At 40.1% G+C, this 18,972-nt stretch overlaps 1 protein-coding gene across 1 annotated transcript in view; it reads right to left on the minus strand.

Annotated features, from left to right (window-relative positions):
* The window catches only part of LOC138969166 (prestin-like), a gene marked incomplete in the record, with an annotated part of 8,832 nt that extends 6,747 nt beyond the window's left edge, over nt 1–2,085 (minus strand). Inside the window, 1 exon segment of the mRNA XM_070341890.1 lies at nt 1,974–2,085. Coding sequence (XP_070197991.1) covers nt 1,974–2,056 — 83 coding nt within the window.
* Between the last annotated feature and the right edge of the window lie 16,887 nt (nt 2,086–18,972).

Here is an 18,972-nt window from a genome sequence, read left to right on the forward strand (position 1 = left end):
TGTCATTTTCGGCTACATTTTCGCCAAAAATACAATATCTTGATTCCATAAGAGCACTGAATCGTTTAAGGTTGTTATTCATTGGCAGTACACCAAGTCTGAACTGTGTAAGTGCTACCCTAAAACATATATGTCATAATAAATGTCATATTGAACAAATAACTTTCAACATGCAGCACAGATTTAAATTTAGCGGACAATTCATAACGGTCCCTTTATTTTAAACTTAAAACTTTTTAAAAATTTAAAAATTTTGAATTTAAAACCCAAATAACAGTATTTATTTACAACTTCCAAATTAGTTCCGTCGAAATGCCATTTTTCGTTTTTTGCCAAATAACCACCTTTTCTGAAAACCATCACTTTCGTTTTTTCTTGATTCACCACCAATTTCAGTTTTTCACAACATTCCTTCAGACAGTTCAGCTGGTGTCGTAGACCAATATGGGGTAGTAGACATAAATACAACATCGTCGGCAAACAATAAAATAAACAGTTCCATCAAACCAGGTAAAAGCTGAATACCATGCTTGCCCGTCTTAGTAATGTCTAAGGCCAACTGATTAATGAAAAGTGAGAACAATGTAGGGCTTAACACACATCCTTGTCGAACCCCATTTGGACACTCAAACCACTCAGACAACTCGCCATTTGCTCTTTTGCGTCTGTGTCGAGTCATCGATCGCATGCTATGATGTCCGGTTTAAACCAACTCGATCTTGTTAGTGGGGTGACTCGCTGCAAAGATGATGTGTGTGTGTGTGTGTGTGTGGTGTGTGTGTGTGTGTGTGTGTGTGTGTGTGTGTACGCGCGCGTTCGCCGCGTGCGCCGCGTGCGCGCGTGCGCGCTTGTTCTTTCTGGGTGGTCGTCTGTGGTAGCAAGGCTTGTACGCGGCATTTGTTGGGTCTTTATGAGTTTGCATTACGGAGTTCGCGTTAAGAAGTGCGTTATTTTTACTTGATACTTGCCGTCAATTGCATGGAGCGTTGAGAAACAGTTCTGTGTATAGATTAATTACAGCCATTGTGCTTTGTTTCACTGTGTCTCTGTCTTTGTTTCACTGTGTCTCTGTCTTTGTTTCACTGTGTCTCTGTCTTTGTTTCACTGTGTCTCTGTCTTTGTTTCACTGTGTCTCTGTCTTTGTTTCACTGTGTCTCTGTCTTTGTTTCACTGTGTCTCTGTCTTTGTTTCACTGTGTCTCTGTCTTTGTTTCACTGTGACTCTGTCTTTGTTTCACTGTGTCTCTTGTCTTTGTTTCACTGTGTCTCTGTCTTTGTTTCACTGTGTCTCTGTCTTTGTTTCACTGTGTCTCTGTCTTTGTTTCACTGTGTCTCTGTCTTTGTTTCACTGTGTCTCTGTCTTTGTTTCACTGTGTCTCTGCCTTTGTTTCACTGTGTCTCTGTCTTTGTTTCACTGCGTCTCTGTCTTTGTTTCACTGTGTCTCTGTCTTTGTTTCACTGTGTCTCTGTCTTTGTTTCACTGTGTCTCTGTCTTTGTTTCACTGTGTCTCTGTCTTTGTTTCACTGTGTCTCTGTCTGTCTTTGTTTCACTGTGTCTCTGTCTTTGTTTCACTGTGTCTCTGTCTTTGTTTCACTGTGTCTCTGTCTTTGTTTCACTGTGTCTCTGTCTTTGTTTCACTGTGTCTCTGTCTTTGTTTCACTGTGTCTCTGTCTTTGTTTCACTGTGTCTCTGTCTTTGTTTCACTGTGTCTCTGTCTTTGTTTCACTGTGTCTCTGTCTTTGTTTCACTGTGTCTCTGTCTTTGTTTCACTGTGTCTCTGTCTTTGTTTCACTGTGTCTCTGTCTTTGTTTCACTGTGTCTCTGTCTTTGTTTCACTGTGTCTCTGTCTTTGTTTCTTTCTCGTGTCTTTCTTTACTCGGGCACTGTTTAATTATTTCTTTTCTCTCTTTCTAGACATACAAAAGTATAAATTGCTTACCCAAAACATGTCGATACACACTTGTTACACTTACCCGGTTGGAATGTTTCCTACAATCTTGAGGGAATATTCATTGCGCAAATCGCAGTACTTGGATATTACAATGCTCAATATCATCTGCAAAACACACACAAACACACACACACACACACACACACACACACACACACACACACACACACACACACACACACACACACACACACACACACGTACACACACACGCGCGCACATGAATGCATGCACAGACATATTAACAGACGTAAAGATACACGTTCGCATGTCGTATGAACAATCATTGGGTGACAAGTAAGGAGCAAGACAAACAGAACAAGAGGCGAAGCCTTCAAGGCTCACGTAATAAATCGACAAACAGTATAGTAACACAAACTCAATCACTCCGTCACACACACACACACACACCGTGCACACACACACACACACACACACACACACACACACACACACACACACACACACACACACACACACACACACACACACACACACACACACACACACACACACACACACACACACACACACACACACACACACACACACACACACACACACACACACACACACACACACACACACACACACACACACACACACACACACACACACACACACACACACACACACACACACACACACACACACACACACACACACACACACACACACACACACACACACACACACACACACACACACACACACACACACACACACACACACACACACACACACACACACACACACACACACACACACACACACACACACACACACACACACACACACACACACACACACACACACACACACACACACACACACACACACACACACACACACACACACACACACACACACACACACACACACACACACACACACACACACACACACACACACACACACACACACACACACACACACACACACACACACACACACACACACACACACACACACACACACACACACACACACACACACACACACACACACACACACACACACACACACACACACACACACACACACACACACACACACACACACACACACACACACACACACACACACACACACACACACACACACACAACACACACACACACACACACACACACACACACACACACACACACACACACACACACACACACACACACACACACACACACACACACACACACACACACACACACACACACACACACACACACACACACACACACACACACACACACACACACACACACACACACACACACACACACACACACACACACACACACACACACACACACACACACACACACACACACACACACACACACACACACACACACACACACACACACACACACACACACACACACACACACACACACACACACACACACACACACACACACACACACACACACACACACACACACACACACACACACACACACACACACACACACACACACACACACACACACACACACACACACACACACACACACACACACACACACACACACACACACACACACACACACACACACACACACACACACACACACACACACACACACACACACACACACACACACACACACACACACACACACACACACACACACACACACACACACACACACACACACACACACACACACACACACACACACAGAGCATAGGTGAAACTGTGCAAGAAAGCGAGACACTAGATCTAGATCTGTCTGTCTGCATGTAGCCCTGGACACGACTGCCAACTAGTCTCGGCCCGCTCAAAAAAACAATGACCGAGACTTTCAGTAATTCCTTCGCGTGACGTCAAACCCTCTTACGTCATAATGTGACGTCAATGTAATGTGACGTCTTCAAATGTTAGAGTTTCTACCACATACATACATACGCACAGACAGACAAAAGTTAGCATCGCATAGGCTACACTTACGTGAGCCAAAAACACAATTAAAATTGTTGGAAAACACACACACAAAAACGGAATAAAATGTACCTAATATTGAAAGTCCAAAACAAATAAACATTAAGGGAAACACAGAAATGAGAGGATGAACACAGATAGATCTATAGAATACAAATAAAAGGTGAAACATAAAAAGTAAAACATAAAAGATAAGCTTTAAAACACTTGAAATGCGGAGAGAACGGGAAAGTATAGCCCCGATTGTCTACAAAAAAACACAAAATTATCAGAAAGGAAAGCAAAACGGCTATAGATATAGGGAAAAAAGAAAAGAAGGGAGTTTATGAAGGAATTAACTAAACTTGGCCAAACAATTATTGCAACAAATTTCAAACACAAATTAAAGCATTTCATTAAAACTTTATATGCCAGTTACGGCCGTTCACTTAACCTTCAGGAACACCTATTGGATTAAATATTTCTTTTACAGGGATCACGTGACCTTCGCTCAAGTAAGGGTACCCTCAAAATCGACCAGATAAAAACGGAAGAGCCGAATGAAAAATCGACAAAAAATCACAATAGGCATAACTTTGCAACTTTGACATACAAGAAGAAAGTCCAACCAATTATCTACCCTGAACAGATTGTTTTGTTTTGCTACCTTGCGTATTTCGCGTGCTATGCTATTCCTACTGATGCAGGTGTCGATCGCAAGAGCGGTCAAAAACGGGACGTTTTACGTCCATTTTTATGGGTATCATGTCAAAAAGCGCTACATTTTAGCAATGAAGGTCTCATCACTGGTCCATATTAAGCGCCCAGGTCCCTAACATGGACCAGTTGTGAATTTTTCTGTATTTGATCTTTAGTAAATGACTGCAACAGCTAATTATCTCTAATTAGACTTCAAGATTTACGAAAGAGAGAACAACTATCAAACAAAAAATGAAACTGCTTTGCAAGAAAACAAGCTAGTTAGCAGCGTGAAACAAAAAGTGGTCCATATTAGAGGCCCCTAGATGGACCATAACATGTTTTACTTACTTCCAATTAAAACTGTATATAGTTGTATTTTATGTCTTGCATATTTTCAAATGATTTAAATGAAACACCCAAAGCGGCGGACTTTGCTGATAACGATATTTTGAAGAAACAAAAATACGTCATCACTACATACACAAGAACAATGTGACGTCATTTTAATTGACGTCAAAATCTGTATGATTACCTTACCTTTCCAATGATATGCCGTTAAAGAATGTCAGACAAGCGGTTCAACTGTTATGTCCGCTTAATGAACCCAACCCTCTAAAGGGGAATAGTAAGCCCAAAGAAGGAAAATATGCACATAAAACCACGTTTTTCTTAAAAGCAGTATAACGAATAGCCCTAGGACTCTAGATTTAGAATTCTATTTTTAAAATCTGTCACGAAAGTGTGGTGGCAACCCCAACCCCGTCGGGTTGACCCAAGTGGTCCTTGGGCGACTGACTATATAGTTATCTTCTCTTTACACTGCACTGAGTATTGTTTTGAAGTTGTTGAAACAATGCCGATAACAAACACTTTATTGTCCTTTGCAACGAAGACAGCCAAATGGAAAATTGCCATCAACATATATCTAAACCTGCCTGTCAACTTTTTAAACGGTATTTTTTTTTTTTAGTAAAAGAGTATCTAGATTTGTATCAACTATGCCCGTCATGTCTGTGCAGTTCATGACAAAATGTCATACTTTTCCTGAATAAAATACTTTGGAAATAAGAAAAAGTTTACAAGTGTACTTTATAAGTGTATATTTTGGTACTCACCACAATTAGTTCAATGGGGATAGGTATCTTGAGCTTCTTACTGTAGCGTTGGTTAACATGTATCCGAACCACGTACATGGTCACCATGGAAACGAGGGAGATGACCAAGGGCATCCAGTTCACGTCCGGTAAGTGTTTGCAGATTTCGACTACTGTCTGGAAAAGACTCCAATTTTGCACCGTAGACGACAACAACAACAACAACAACAAGTCGCGTAAGGCGAAATTAGTACATTTAGTCAAGCTGTGGAACTCACAGAATGAAACAACGCACTGCATTTTTTCACAATGTCAAGTTTTGACTAAATGTTTTAACATAGAGGGGGAATCGAGACGAGGGTCGTGGTGTATGTGTGTGTGTGTGTGTGTGTGTGTGTGTGTGTGTGTGTGTGTGTGTGTGTGTGTGTGTGCATGTCTGTCTGTCTGTGCGTGTGTCTGTCTGTATTTGAGTCTGTGTGTGTGTGGTGTGTGTGTAGAGCGATTCAGACCAAACTACTGGACCGACCTTTATGACATTTTACATGAGATTTTCTAGGAATGATATCCCCGGACGTTTTTTTCATTTTTTCGATAAATACCTTTGATGACGTCATATCCGGCTTTTTGTAAAAGTTGAGGCGGCACTGTCACACCCTCATTTTTCAATCAAATTGATTGACATTTTTGTAAAGCAATCTTCGACGAAAGCCGGACTTCGGTATAGCATTTCAGCTTGGTGGCTTAAAAATTAATTAATGACTTTGGTCATTACAAATCTGAAAATTGTAATAATTTTTTTTATATAAAACGATCCAAATTTACGTTCATCTTATTCTACATCATTTCCTGATTCCAAAAACATATAAATATGTTATATTTGGATTAAAAACAAGCTCTGAAAATTAAAAATATAAAAATTATGATCAAAATTAAATTTCCGAAATCGATTTAAAAACAATTCCATCTTATTCCTTGTCGGTTCCTGATTCCAAAAACATATAGATATGATATGTTTGGATTAAAAACACGCTCAGAAAGTTAAAACGAAGAGAGGTACAGAAAAGCACAGCGAAACCACTACCGCTCTGAACAGGCTCGTCAGTTTCACTCCGTTATGCACAAGCGGCGGACTACGGTCATTGTGAAAAAATGCAGTGCGTTCAGTTTCATTCTGTGAGTTCCACAGCTTGACTAAATGTAGTAATTTCGCCTTACGCGACTTGTTTGTTCTTTTTACATTTAGTCAAGTTTTGACTAAATGTTTTAACATAGAGGGGGAATCGAGACGAGGGTCGTGGTGTGTGTGTGTGTGTCTGTGCGTGTGTGTGTGTGTGTGTGTGTGTGTGTGTGTGTGTGTGTGTGTGTGTGTGTGTGTGTGTGTGTGTGTGTGTAGAGCGATTCAGAGTAAACTACTGGACCGATCTTTATGAAATTTTACATGAGAGTTCCTGGGTATGATATCCTCAGAATTTTTTTTCATATTTTCGATAAATATCTTTTATGACGTCATATCCGGCTTTTTGTAAAAGTTGAGGCGGCACTGTTACACCCTCATTTTTTATTCAAATTGATTGAAATTTTGGCCAAGCAATCTTTGACGAAGGCCGGACTTCGGTATTGCATTTCAGCATGGAGGCTTAACAATTGATTAATGACTTTGGTCATTAAAAATCTGAAAATTGTAATTAAAATTATTTTTTATAAAACGATCCAAAATTACTTTTATTTTATTCTTCATCATGTTCTGATTCCAAAAACATATAAATATGTTATATTCGGATTAAAAACAAGCTCTGAAATTTAAAAATATAAAAATTATGATTAAAATTAAATTTCCGAAATCGTTTTAAAAACACTTTCATCTTATTATTTGTCGGTTCCTGATTCCAAAAACATATAGATATGATATGTTTGGATTAAAAACACGCTCAGAAAGTTAAAACGAAGAGAGGTACAGTAAAGCGTGCTATGCAGCACAGCGCAACAACTACCGCGCTAAAAAGGCTCGTCACTTTCACTGCCTTTTGCACTAGCGGCGGACTACAGTCATTGTGAAAAAATGCAGTGCGTTTAGTTTCATTCTGTGAGTTCCACAGCTTGACTAAATGTAGTAATTTTGCCTTACACAAGAGCAAATTTTGAACAAATAGAGCAAGGAATTTCCTCACAACCTATTTTATTGTAGTAATTAGGGTGACAGGGATGCCGACGAAATCATCATCATCATCATCATCATCATCATCATCATCATCATCATCATCATCATCATCATCATCATCATCATCATCATCATCATCATCATCAACATCATCATCATCATTGTCGTCATCATCGTCATGATCATCATCATTAACAGCAGCAGCAGCAACAGCACAAGAGGCACCAGCACCAGAAGTAGCAGCAGCAAAAACGATAACAACATAAACACATTAACTATGCTACACGTAGGGGAAATGGGCTTGAGAGATGGACACACTGACCAGAATGGCTTTCAAAGGTCCATTGTGACGTGGTATTTTGATGCCCAGTACAGCACTCGTCTGACTGATGGCCACGTGAGTTGCCGCCCCTGTCGTGAAGCCGCGGATGAGAGCGTCAGGCATGTATGTGGTGACGAAGCCACATCCAAGCTTCCCAAGGACTATCTGTGCCAACATTTTAGCAAGGGTAGGTATCTTTATGTTATTCTCGGTTCATCTGCACTTGAATACTTGTTAAATAACACAGGCACTCGTCACGAGCGGGTCGGGATCAAAGTGGGCGGGGCCTGTGCGCCCTCAAGACTACTACTTTTAACCATAAGGAAAGACGACCGTCCATCACAAGTGACATCCAAGTAAGACATAGGCCCCGCCCACCTCGTGACGAGTGCCTGTGTTAAATAACACCATGAAAGTTATCGGCAAATTTGCCCAAATTAGTGACAAAAAAAGATGGGGTCAATTTTGGAAATTTCAGACAGTTCTTGGCATCTAGGCTTAATACCCCCCTCCCACACACACACCGCCCCACCACCACCACCACCACCACCCCCCTCTTGACCACCTTCCCGGTCAAATCGTTCGAGAATTCTGCCAAATCGACAACTATAGCTATTGAACACACACCAAGCTAGCAAAGGATTATTATTGTTGCTGAAACTCACCATAAACAACCCTGAAATAAAAGAAATGGCGCTGGCCAACTGCAGTTTTCTACTCTCGTAATCTGCGTTATCTGACGTCACATTGGCGTTGGTGAGGTTGTTGATGACGTCATCAGAGGATCCATTCGCATCTGGCGGTATCTCTCTGTCGAGTACTGATCCCATCATGAGACACACGACCGCTATCACACCTTGAAAAACACAGGCCTGTCTGGAATGGTATGTTTTAAAAGTTCTAAAGGCCCACAGTGTGTACTTAGAATTAGCTTCTGCTTGGCGGCGAAAAATCATCCTCAACATCATCATCATCATCATCATCATCATCATCATCATCATCATCATCATCATCATCATCATCATCATCATCATCATCATCATCATCGTCGTCATCATCGTCATCATCGTCATCATCATCATCAACATCATCGTCATCATCATCATCAGCATCAACATCAACATCATCATCAGCATCAGCATCAGCATCAGCGTCGTCGTCGTCAGCATATCATCATTGTGGTACTAATGTAACATGCATCAGCAACGACGCAAATTCCCCACATATGCGAAGTTGTCGATGCTCCATTACCCAATATTGACGGACTGTGTGATGATATCTGCTGCCATGATCTGTTGAGACAGTGATATCAAAATCGAGACCGGAGGTCGAAACAGACCAATAGCAGAAGATATCATCACACAGTCCGTCAATGTTAGCTATATTGCTATTTCTCTGGACATTTTGTATTCACTGTACAGAAATTACAAAAGCATTTGTTTCAATTTTGGCTATTCCATATTCCTCCCTCTGATTATTATTTCTTTTTGTTCACTCTTTTCTTGTACTTTCCAGTGTTTCCAAATGTCTTTTCTTTCAAAAAGTAATTAGTTACTTGCTCAACTAAATTCTGGGATAATTACATTTTCATATATATTTTTTTAGTTTTTACATTTAGTCAAGTTATGACTAAATGTTTTAACATCGAGGGGGGAATCGAGACGAGGGTCGTGGTGTATGTGTGTGTGTATGTGTGTGTGTATGTGTGTGTGTGTGTGTGTGTGTGTGTGTGTGTGCGTGCGTGTAGAGCGATTCAGACCAAACTACTGGACCGATCTTTATGAAATTTGACATGAAAGTTCCTGGGTATGATATCCCCATACGTTTTTTTCATTTTTTTGATAAATGTCTTTGATGACGTCATATCCGGCTTTTCGTGAAAGTTGAGGCGGCACTGTCACGCCCTCATTTTTCAACCAAATTGGTTGAAATTTTGGTCAAGTATTGTTCGACAAAGCCCAGACTTTGGCATTGCATTTCAGCGTGGTGGCTTAAAAATTAATTAATGACTTTGGTCATTAAAAATCTGAAAATTGTAAAAAAAATATTTCTTTTATAAAACGATCCAAATTTACATTCATCTTATTCTCCATTATTTGCTGATTCCAAAAACATATAAATATGTTATATTTGGATTAAAAACAAGCTCTGAAAATTAAATATATAAAAATTATTATCAAAATTAAATTGTCGAAATCAATTTAAAAACACTTTCATCTTATTCCTTGTCGGTTCCTGATTCCAAAAACATATAGATATGATATGTTTGGATTAAAAACACGCTCAGAAAGTTAAAACAAAGAGAGGTACAGAAAAGCGTGCTATCGTTCTCAGCGCAACTACTACCCCGCTCTTCTTGTCAATTTCACTGCCTTTGTTGTGAGCGGTGGACTGACGATGTTACGAGTATACGGTCTTGCTGTGTTGCATTGCGTTTAGTTTCATTCTGTGAGTTCGACAGCTACTTGACTAAATGTTGTATTTTCGCCTTACGCGACTTGCTAAATTTAGGTCTCTTTGTTTTTGAAGTGGGGAAGCAATAAAGAGGTCGTCGATATCAAAACTGATATCGACGGAAATGTCGTCGATATCACTTTTGCAATGAGCTCAGTTTTGCCCAATTGACCAATGGAAATCTACGTAACATATGAAATAGCAATATTATTACATATCATATTTACATTAATGATGACGACAACGACGACGATGCCTTTTTGTTGTTATAAAAAGTTGTTCGTGGTGTAACGATTGCTGCCAGTATATTATATTATCATATACCGCCAGCTTACCAAATGAGGCTTGTCTGGAGCCGCCGATGAAAAAGTAGACGAGTGAAGAGATGAAAGCGACATACAGTCCTACAATTGGCTGCAGGGTGGCCAGGGCAGCAAAGGCCATTCCTGGGAGACAAAACCAATTACTCTATTAGGCCTATGTTACAGTAAACAGACTTTTTTGTGTGGCCTTACTGTACTTGAAGAGAGTTTCACGAAGCAAATATGAAATACAAAAAGTAAGTAACAAAACTGAATTAAAAAAAAACCCAATGCCTCATGCAAACGAACGTATAACATTAATTTCCTGGAAGAATCTTCTTGTGTTCATTATTCTGCAAATCTTTTATTTTATAATCAAAAGTATGACACTTACAACTGCAACAGCGCACGTGGTGAAAAAACACCCATATCAGCTACAAAACTAAACGTAAGCAGAACGCATAAATATACTGCTTTTCTTTTGGAACACAGTACAGCCTAAAATCAATAATGGAAATAAACAGACATGCAAATTGGCCGAAAGGACAAATAAAGGAAGAAGTCAAAACAAACAAATGAATAGTAAATAAATACGCAAATAAATAAACATCACCAACAGAAAATAAAAATAAAAATAAAAAAAAGTACACCAATTACCTTGAGGAATATGCATGACCCCGACAGTAAGCCCGGAAATGACGTCACCAGGCAGATCTTTCAGGGGCCGATAACTGCGCATGCTGTCTATGATTGGGAAGTTGGACAGCAGCAATCTCTTGCACGTGCATTTTGAAGTTTTCTTCCGCACCCACAGCCGAAGGATTGACTTGAAGCTTTGATCTTCATTTCGTTTCCTGTACTTATCGTCGAACTCTGATACTTTGTGAAGATTGTCCGGGGTAGACTTCGGTTTGTCGGTCATCTTTGTGTTTTATCAGCAGAATCCCTCCTCCAGATGACAGAGCAAGTAGCTATTGACTCGTGTTACGGCGCTTCTTGTTCTTCGTGTTCTTGCTCTTCTTCTTGTTGTTGTTGTTCGTCTTCGTCTTCTTTTGCGGTCAATCTAGGCGAATGTCGCAGTGTTGAACGGCCGACTTCGGTGCTTGGGAGGTAGCCGATTTTTCGACAGCTACAGCGGACTTTGTGATATTCCTTTTCAACCTCATTCCACTCGCTGTAAATGACTACGCATGCGTCAAACTATCTGGGATATGACATGAGATAGGCAAATACAGTGTAGACGGCCCAGTTCTTCCGTTGCAGCGTCCTTTGGTTTAAGACCTTGAAGACACCATTTGTCAAGAAATCTAACGACTGCTCTTTAGTGTTTCTTTGCAGTATATGGTTCATTCGGTATATTAGACAGGTCTATCTTCTGTCGGCTATAAAACGATAATATAACTCAAGATATATCTAGTACAAATTGCGCCCGAGCGTGTTTGTGTGTGTGAATGTTTGCTCTGTATCCTCACGTGTGTCTGAATGTGCTGATGTGTGTGTTTTTGCTTGTTCATGTGTGTGTGTGCGCGCGCGCGCGCGCGCGCGTGTGTGTGTGTGTGTGTGTGTGTGTGTGTGTGTGTGTGTGACAGACAGACAGACAGACAAACAGACAAACAGACAGAGATTGCACGGAACTCGCTTTGTTTACAAAAAGGTTACTTATCGCTTGTGCCTAAGTACTTAGCTCTTTTTCCGTGTCAGTAATCGGTGACCTCTGACTTCACTTCAGGGTTTTATCAATCTGACCTGGTTTTTGACAGTCTTAAAACAATTTTACACTTTGTCTCACATATTTTCGAGGACACAGTGATACGCTATGCGGGCCAAGACTTTTTTTCGCCAATTAAAACAGTCGTTCCTGTATTTAGTAATTTTGAATTTATCCAATATAATTTCTGTATGTGAATAATTCAACAAGCTGAACAGGATGCATATTGTTGCAAAGGATTTAATAAACAATTCTGAAACAAAATAATTTGAAGCAATACACACATCACCGAGGTAATCGAAGACAAGCGCGACGAGTGTTTTCAGTAGGTTAGCCAGTCAAGACTTGCTTGTTATTATCTTCAGTGTTTTGAGGTGATAACATTGTTAAAATGTTACAAGTGTGTTAGGTTGGTGCTTAATTCTTCGATAAGCCGACTGCGCCTTGCGATCTGTTGATCTGCATCATGATCATGGTTAGCATGTGTGAATGTCAGCTGGGTCAACCGGTTTGACCTGCAAGCTCAACCGTTCTTCTCCCTACATGACTGTGCAAACAAGAGATAAACACACTCAGCGGCTTTGATTATACATGCTATTCGTTAGGTAGGCTTAGGTTTCATTCGTTTATTTCAATTATTTTTGTTCGTTTGCCTGTGGACATTTGGTTGTAGTTTGGGTTTTTGTTCAGAATGTTCAGTTCGTTCGTCTTCGGAATTCATTCAAACACTGCGAGACAGTCAGTGTGTACTGTCGTTGTTTGGGGAAACGCCAGTGGAAAGATGCAAAGGAACTTCGAGTGTTTTCTTTACGGGTTGGCTTTTGATTATCCAATTGTAATCTTTTCCCCACATCCATGAAAACCGACGGTTTGTTATCTACCGACAATGTTTTTGTTTGTTTGTTTGTTACCCAGCTCGTAATAAACGAAAAGTCGTGACAATGATGACAATTGTACTTTTCACTGTGTGTGCGCGCGCGCGCGTGCGCTCGCGCGCGCGCGTGTGTGTGTGTGCATGCAGCACTTTAGTCCGACATCTCAAATTCACGGTTTGTCAACTGATTCCGTTCATACACAGGATGTTTCCGTTCATCCGCAGAATGTTTCCGTTCATATACAGCCTCATTTTCGGCACTTGCTTGGGGAAAAAACGTTGCTGTAAGTCGTGTGGACAGCGCGCTTTTGTGATATTGCAAGAATAAGGTACCTAATTGGCTGGGCTATGTGTACACCACTTTCATCACATTGTTTCCGTTCGTACGCTTTTCAGTAATGAGTTCGGTGACGGATCTTTTTGGGTGTTTTGATAAGAACGAAGATTGATGTATGCAGTTTTGCTTGCTTTGCAGCACTGCAACTAAGACTGAAATAAGTGACATGTACATTTGTATTTACTCCTATCATGCCATTTGCTTCACCTGTGATAATCATGAGCAGAATTTAGACAAATCAAGAAAAACATTATCCGGGCTCTATCAGTCCTTTTTACATTTAGTCAAGTTTTGACTAAATGTTTTAACATAGATGGGGAATCAAAACGAGGGTCGTGGTGTGTGTGTGTGTGTGTGTGTGTGTGTGTGCGTGTGTGTGTGTGTGTGTGTGTGTGTGTGTGTGTGTGTGTGTGTGTGTGTGTGTGTGTGTGTTTGTGTCTGTGTGTATGTGTAGAGTGATTCAGAGAAAACTACTGGACCGATCTTTATGGAACTTTACATGAGGGTTTCTGAGTATGATATCCCCAGACTTTTTTTCAATTTGTTTGATAAATGTCTTTGATGACGTCATATCCGACTTGTTGTAAAAGTTGAGGCCGCACTGTCACACCCTCATTTTTTGATCAAATTGATTGAACCTTTAGCCAAGCAATCTTCGACGAAGCCCGTACTATGGGATTGCCTTTCAGCTTCGAAGCTTAAAAATCAATTAAAAAGTTTGTTCATTAAAAATCTCAAAATGCTAATTAAAATTAACATTTAAGTAATCGATCCAAAAATGATTTCATCTTATTTTTTATTGTTTCCTGGTTTCAAAAACATATAGATATTTTTATGTTTGGATTCAAAAACAAGCTCAGAAAATTAAAAAGAATACAGAAAAGCGTACTTTCCTGCTTAGCGCAATAGAAGCTACCGCGCTTTACCGGCTTGTCAATTTCATTTCGTTTTGCACGTGAAAAGTGAGCAATTTCCTTGTCGCGGGGATTGACGAAGGGGATTGGCGTCTGTAACGTGACTTCTGTCAACGTGCCTGTGTCTTTTGCAATCACAGACCCGTCTGGAGAAAAATTGAAATAATCAACTGATAATCCTGGTTTAAATCGATAATTAACGAGTGTGTAATACATCTTGCCTGTGAACTCGCAAACGAATGGTACATATGCTTTTAAAAATTCATCTTTGTGCGTGTCTTGGCTATGTAAATAATATCTTTTACAGCTGGAAAGCGCTTATTACAATGTCCGCATCTCACGTTTTCCATTGATTCTTGTCATCCTTGAACAGCAAATTGAGAGATTGCTTCATACATTCTCGATCAATGCATCAGTGGCGTGTGTCTTACATTATAACTGACACGCTGTAGTAAAAAAAAAACCAAGTCGAGTATAGTAAGGCGAAATTACTACATTTAGTCAAGCTGTCGAACTCACGGGATGAAACTGAACGCACTGTATTTTTTCACCAAGACAGTACAGCTGCGTCAATCCCCGCGAGAAGGAAATCGCTCACCTCCCACGTGCAAAACGTAGTGATATTGACACGCCAGATTAGCGCGGTAGCGTATTGTGCTAAGCAGGAAAGCGCGCTTTTCTGTATTCTTGTTAACTTTCTGAGCTTGTTTTGAATACAACGTATCATATCTATATGTTTTTGGAATCAGGAAATGATAAAGAATAAGATGAAATCATTTTTGGATCGATTTCTTAAATTTTAATCGTAAGATTAATTAATCTATTTTCGTTAATTGTGATCACATTTTAAGAGTAAATATGACATATGTACATATTTTTAAATTCAGAATGTGATGAAGAATACGATGCAATCAATTTTAAATCTGCGAAAAATCGATTTTAATGACAACTTTAATGAGCAAACTCATTATTAATTTGTAAGCCTTCAAGCTGAAATGCAATACCAAAGTCCGGGCTTTGTCGAAGATTACTTGACCAAAATTTCAACCAATTTGGTTGAAAAATGAGAGCGTGACAGTGCCGCCTCAACTTTCACGAAAAGCCGGATATGACGTCATCAAAGACATTTATAAAAAAAATGAAAAAACGTCTGGAGATACCATACTCAGGATCTCTCATGTCAAGTTTCATGAAGATCGGTCCAGTAGTTTTCTCTGAATCGCTCTACACACACACACACACACACATACACCACACCCTCGTCTCGATTCCCCCCTCTACGTTAAAACATTTAGTCAAAACTTGACTAAATGTAAAAAGAGAGACAGACAGACAGACAGACAGACAGACAGACACAGACAGACACAGAAGAGGCGGGATGGAAATGATTGAAAGGAGCGGTATCCTTGTCTATAGAATCCTTTCCCATGCAAAGCATGTCAGACTTCAAACTCTTTGAATAAAACAGGAGAAAACCATATGGGAAGAAAACTTAAGCCTACTTGTTTTTGACTCACACAAACGCACATACAAACAAACAAATAAACAAACAAACTAACGAACGAACAAACAAAATGAAAAAGTTATGCAAACAGGTAACCCTACCTTTCGTATTCCCTCACTAAAACAAGTGTTAGTTTTGTTTTGTTAAATTGCACTTCGAAAGATACATTTAAAAGTGTGTTGACCTATCACCTGATTATAACGATTTTAGCACACAGCATCTGTTTTTTCTGAGTGGCACATCTGAAATTTCAAGAAATAAAGAGTACATAATTATTTTGAACATAAGTACAGATCTTTGAAATGACATTGTGAATGGAAACTGGACGAAGACACAGTTATCAAAATGTTTGCTCTTCAGTAAGATTATAAACAGGGATGGTATTGCACCAGAAGAGCCAAAGTCGCGAGTTGTTGCACTCATGAACAACATGAATTATGGGTAATACATAATTAGGGGTATTCAAATTCTAATTGCACAAGCTTTCTACCAAAATTACGAAAAAAATGTGATGAAAGTGGTACGAACGGACACAAAACTGAATGTTTTTTGCAAATTCAATTAATCTTATGGTTCACATAAGTCCAATATCACACGCATTCGTACTTTGTGCTATTTGAAGACCATTGGAACACACAGAACTTGTAGTGGGGGCCTGTTTCACTCTGATCTAACGAATGTGTACGAACGGAAACGCTTTTCGTACGAACGGAAACATGCACTTTTGTACGAACGGAAACATGGTGTATGAACGGAATCTGCATGTTTTCAAAAGACAAGTGATTATACAAAAGCCATGGGTTTCTATAAACTTCTGTTCAAGCGAAATGTCGTAACAGGCAATGGTTTTGGTGATCATGTGCAAATCAGGAATCAGATTCGATAACAGAGCGAGAAAAACAAGAAATTAATGTTAAAAACATCAGGCAATTCTGCCACGTTCGGCCCGCGTGTGTTATCATGAGGATTACTAGCACCTTGGTACTTATCGTACACATAGCCCAACCAATTAGCTACCTTATTCTTGCAATATCACAAAAGCGCGCTGCCCACACGATTTACCGCAACTTTTTTTCCCCAAACAAGTGCCGAAAATGAGGCCGGCTGTATGAACGGTAACATCCTGCGGATGAACGGAAACATCCGGTGTATGAACAGAATCAGTTGACACACCGTGAAATTCAAAAAAGAGAACTCCAAATTCCTTAGAGACCCGGGCGAAAAAGTGTGGAGCGTTATGTTCGCGAGCAGCCGAAGATAGCAATCGTAAAGAATTACAGTGTGCTTTCGGTGTTTTTATTTCTTTAATTTTTAATTTTTTTAACAAATGGCAAAGCTGCACTCGTGTAGTTTTGTCCTTCTACGTCTTTTTCTCTATATATCTTGCCACGAAAAGGGCATTTGCACTTTGTACTTTTCACATCTTGTTTTTATTTATTTAATTTTTTTATAGCAAAGCTGAACACACAGCTGAACACACAGCTGAACACACGAGTACGCTATCCCAATCATACAAAGAGAACTTCACCATTCCTTGGCGACGCTAGCAAAGAAAGCTTGGAGCGTTATGCTCGTGAGCAGGCTAATATAAAGCAATTAACCTAAAAAAAAGAAAAAAAGAGTTATAGTACGCTGTACACATTTCACCTGTTCTCATTTTTCCTGTTATTTATTTTTTTGACAAATGGAAAAGCTGCACTCATTTGTAGGTTTGGTCCTTCTGCTTCCTTGTCTCATTAGTCTTCCACGAGACAGTCGTGTATTATATTAAAGCTACCGTCTGTCCCGCATACACTGTGTTTGTGTGTGTGTGTGTGTGTGTGTGTGTGTGTGTGTGTGCGTGTGCGTGCGTGCGTGCGTGTCGCGTGTGTGTGCGTGACTATCCTTTTGTCATTGAAGCCCTAGTTCAGTTTCTCGGTGATTTTGTTGTTTTATCCCAGTTATTTGTGTGCTTTGTATGCTCCTTAAATTTGTGCTCGTTTGCTTTAGAATGAAATTGGAAGTTGCTGGGACTCGCGCTATAGGAAAAGCTATTTATTATTATTTTCACGATCATGCAGGGTCACCGCCACAGATCTGTGCAGGGTTTCACAGGGTTTAGTCTGGGAGAAAAAAGACAATGGGACATTTGTCCTCCTCAACCAAATTCCGATGGGACATAGTCGAAGGCAAGAAGCGCCAAAGAGGCCTGTACGCGTTTTGACCAAAGATGCACAATGGTGCAATATGGTGCCATCTGAGAATTAGCCGTTATATCGTGTTATGTGTGTGTGTGTGTTTGTGTGTGTGTGTGTGTGTGTGTGTGTGTGTGTGTGTGTGTAATCCGATGTAAAGTGTCACATTTGGTGGCGCACTGATATGTTATCTCAACGCGCCCTTTGACGCACTGAAGGGAATTGTGATGGGACATTTTCAGATTGAATGCTCCAATGGCGCAGGGCGCACTAGTAAATGAAAGCCTGGTTTCACGTGCAATAAGAGCAGCCTTTCACTTGGACGCATACCAAAATTCAATAGCGTGACTGCATTAATACTGTGCACTGAGAAGAGGAAATGTGTTCGTTGAACTATAGTATACTAGCAGGTTGACATAGGTTTCGTTTACGAAATTAATCCCATAAAGCATTGCGACTCTGCGCAGGAAGCAGCCTGCCTGTTGACGTTTTTTGACGTTTGTAAAATGTGACCCTCCACCACGGAATGAGTCGCATGTCACCTTTGCATGATT

This window comes from Littorina saxatilis, linkage group LG6 (genome assembly GCF_037325665.1).
Source record: "Littorina saxatilis isolate snail1 linkage group LG6, US_GU_Lsax_2.0, whole genome shotgun sequence".
NCBI lineage: Eukaryota > Metazoa > Mollusca > Gastropoda > Littorinimorpha > Littorinidae > Littorina > Littorina saxatilis.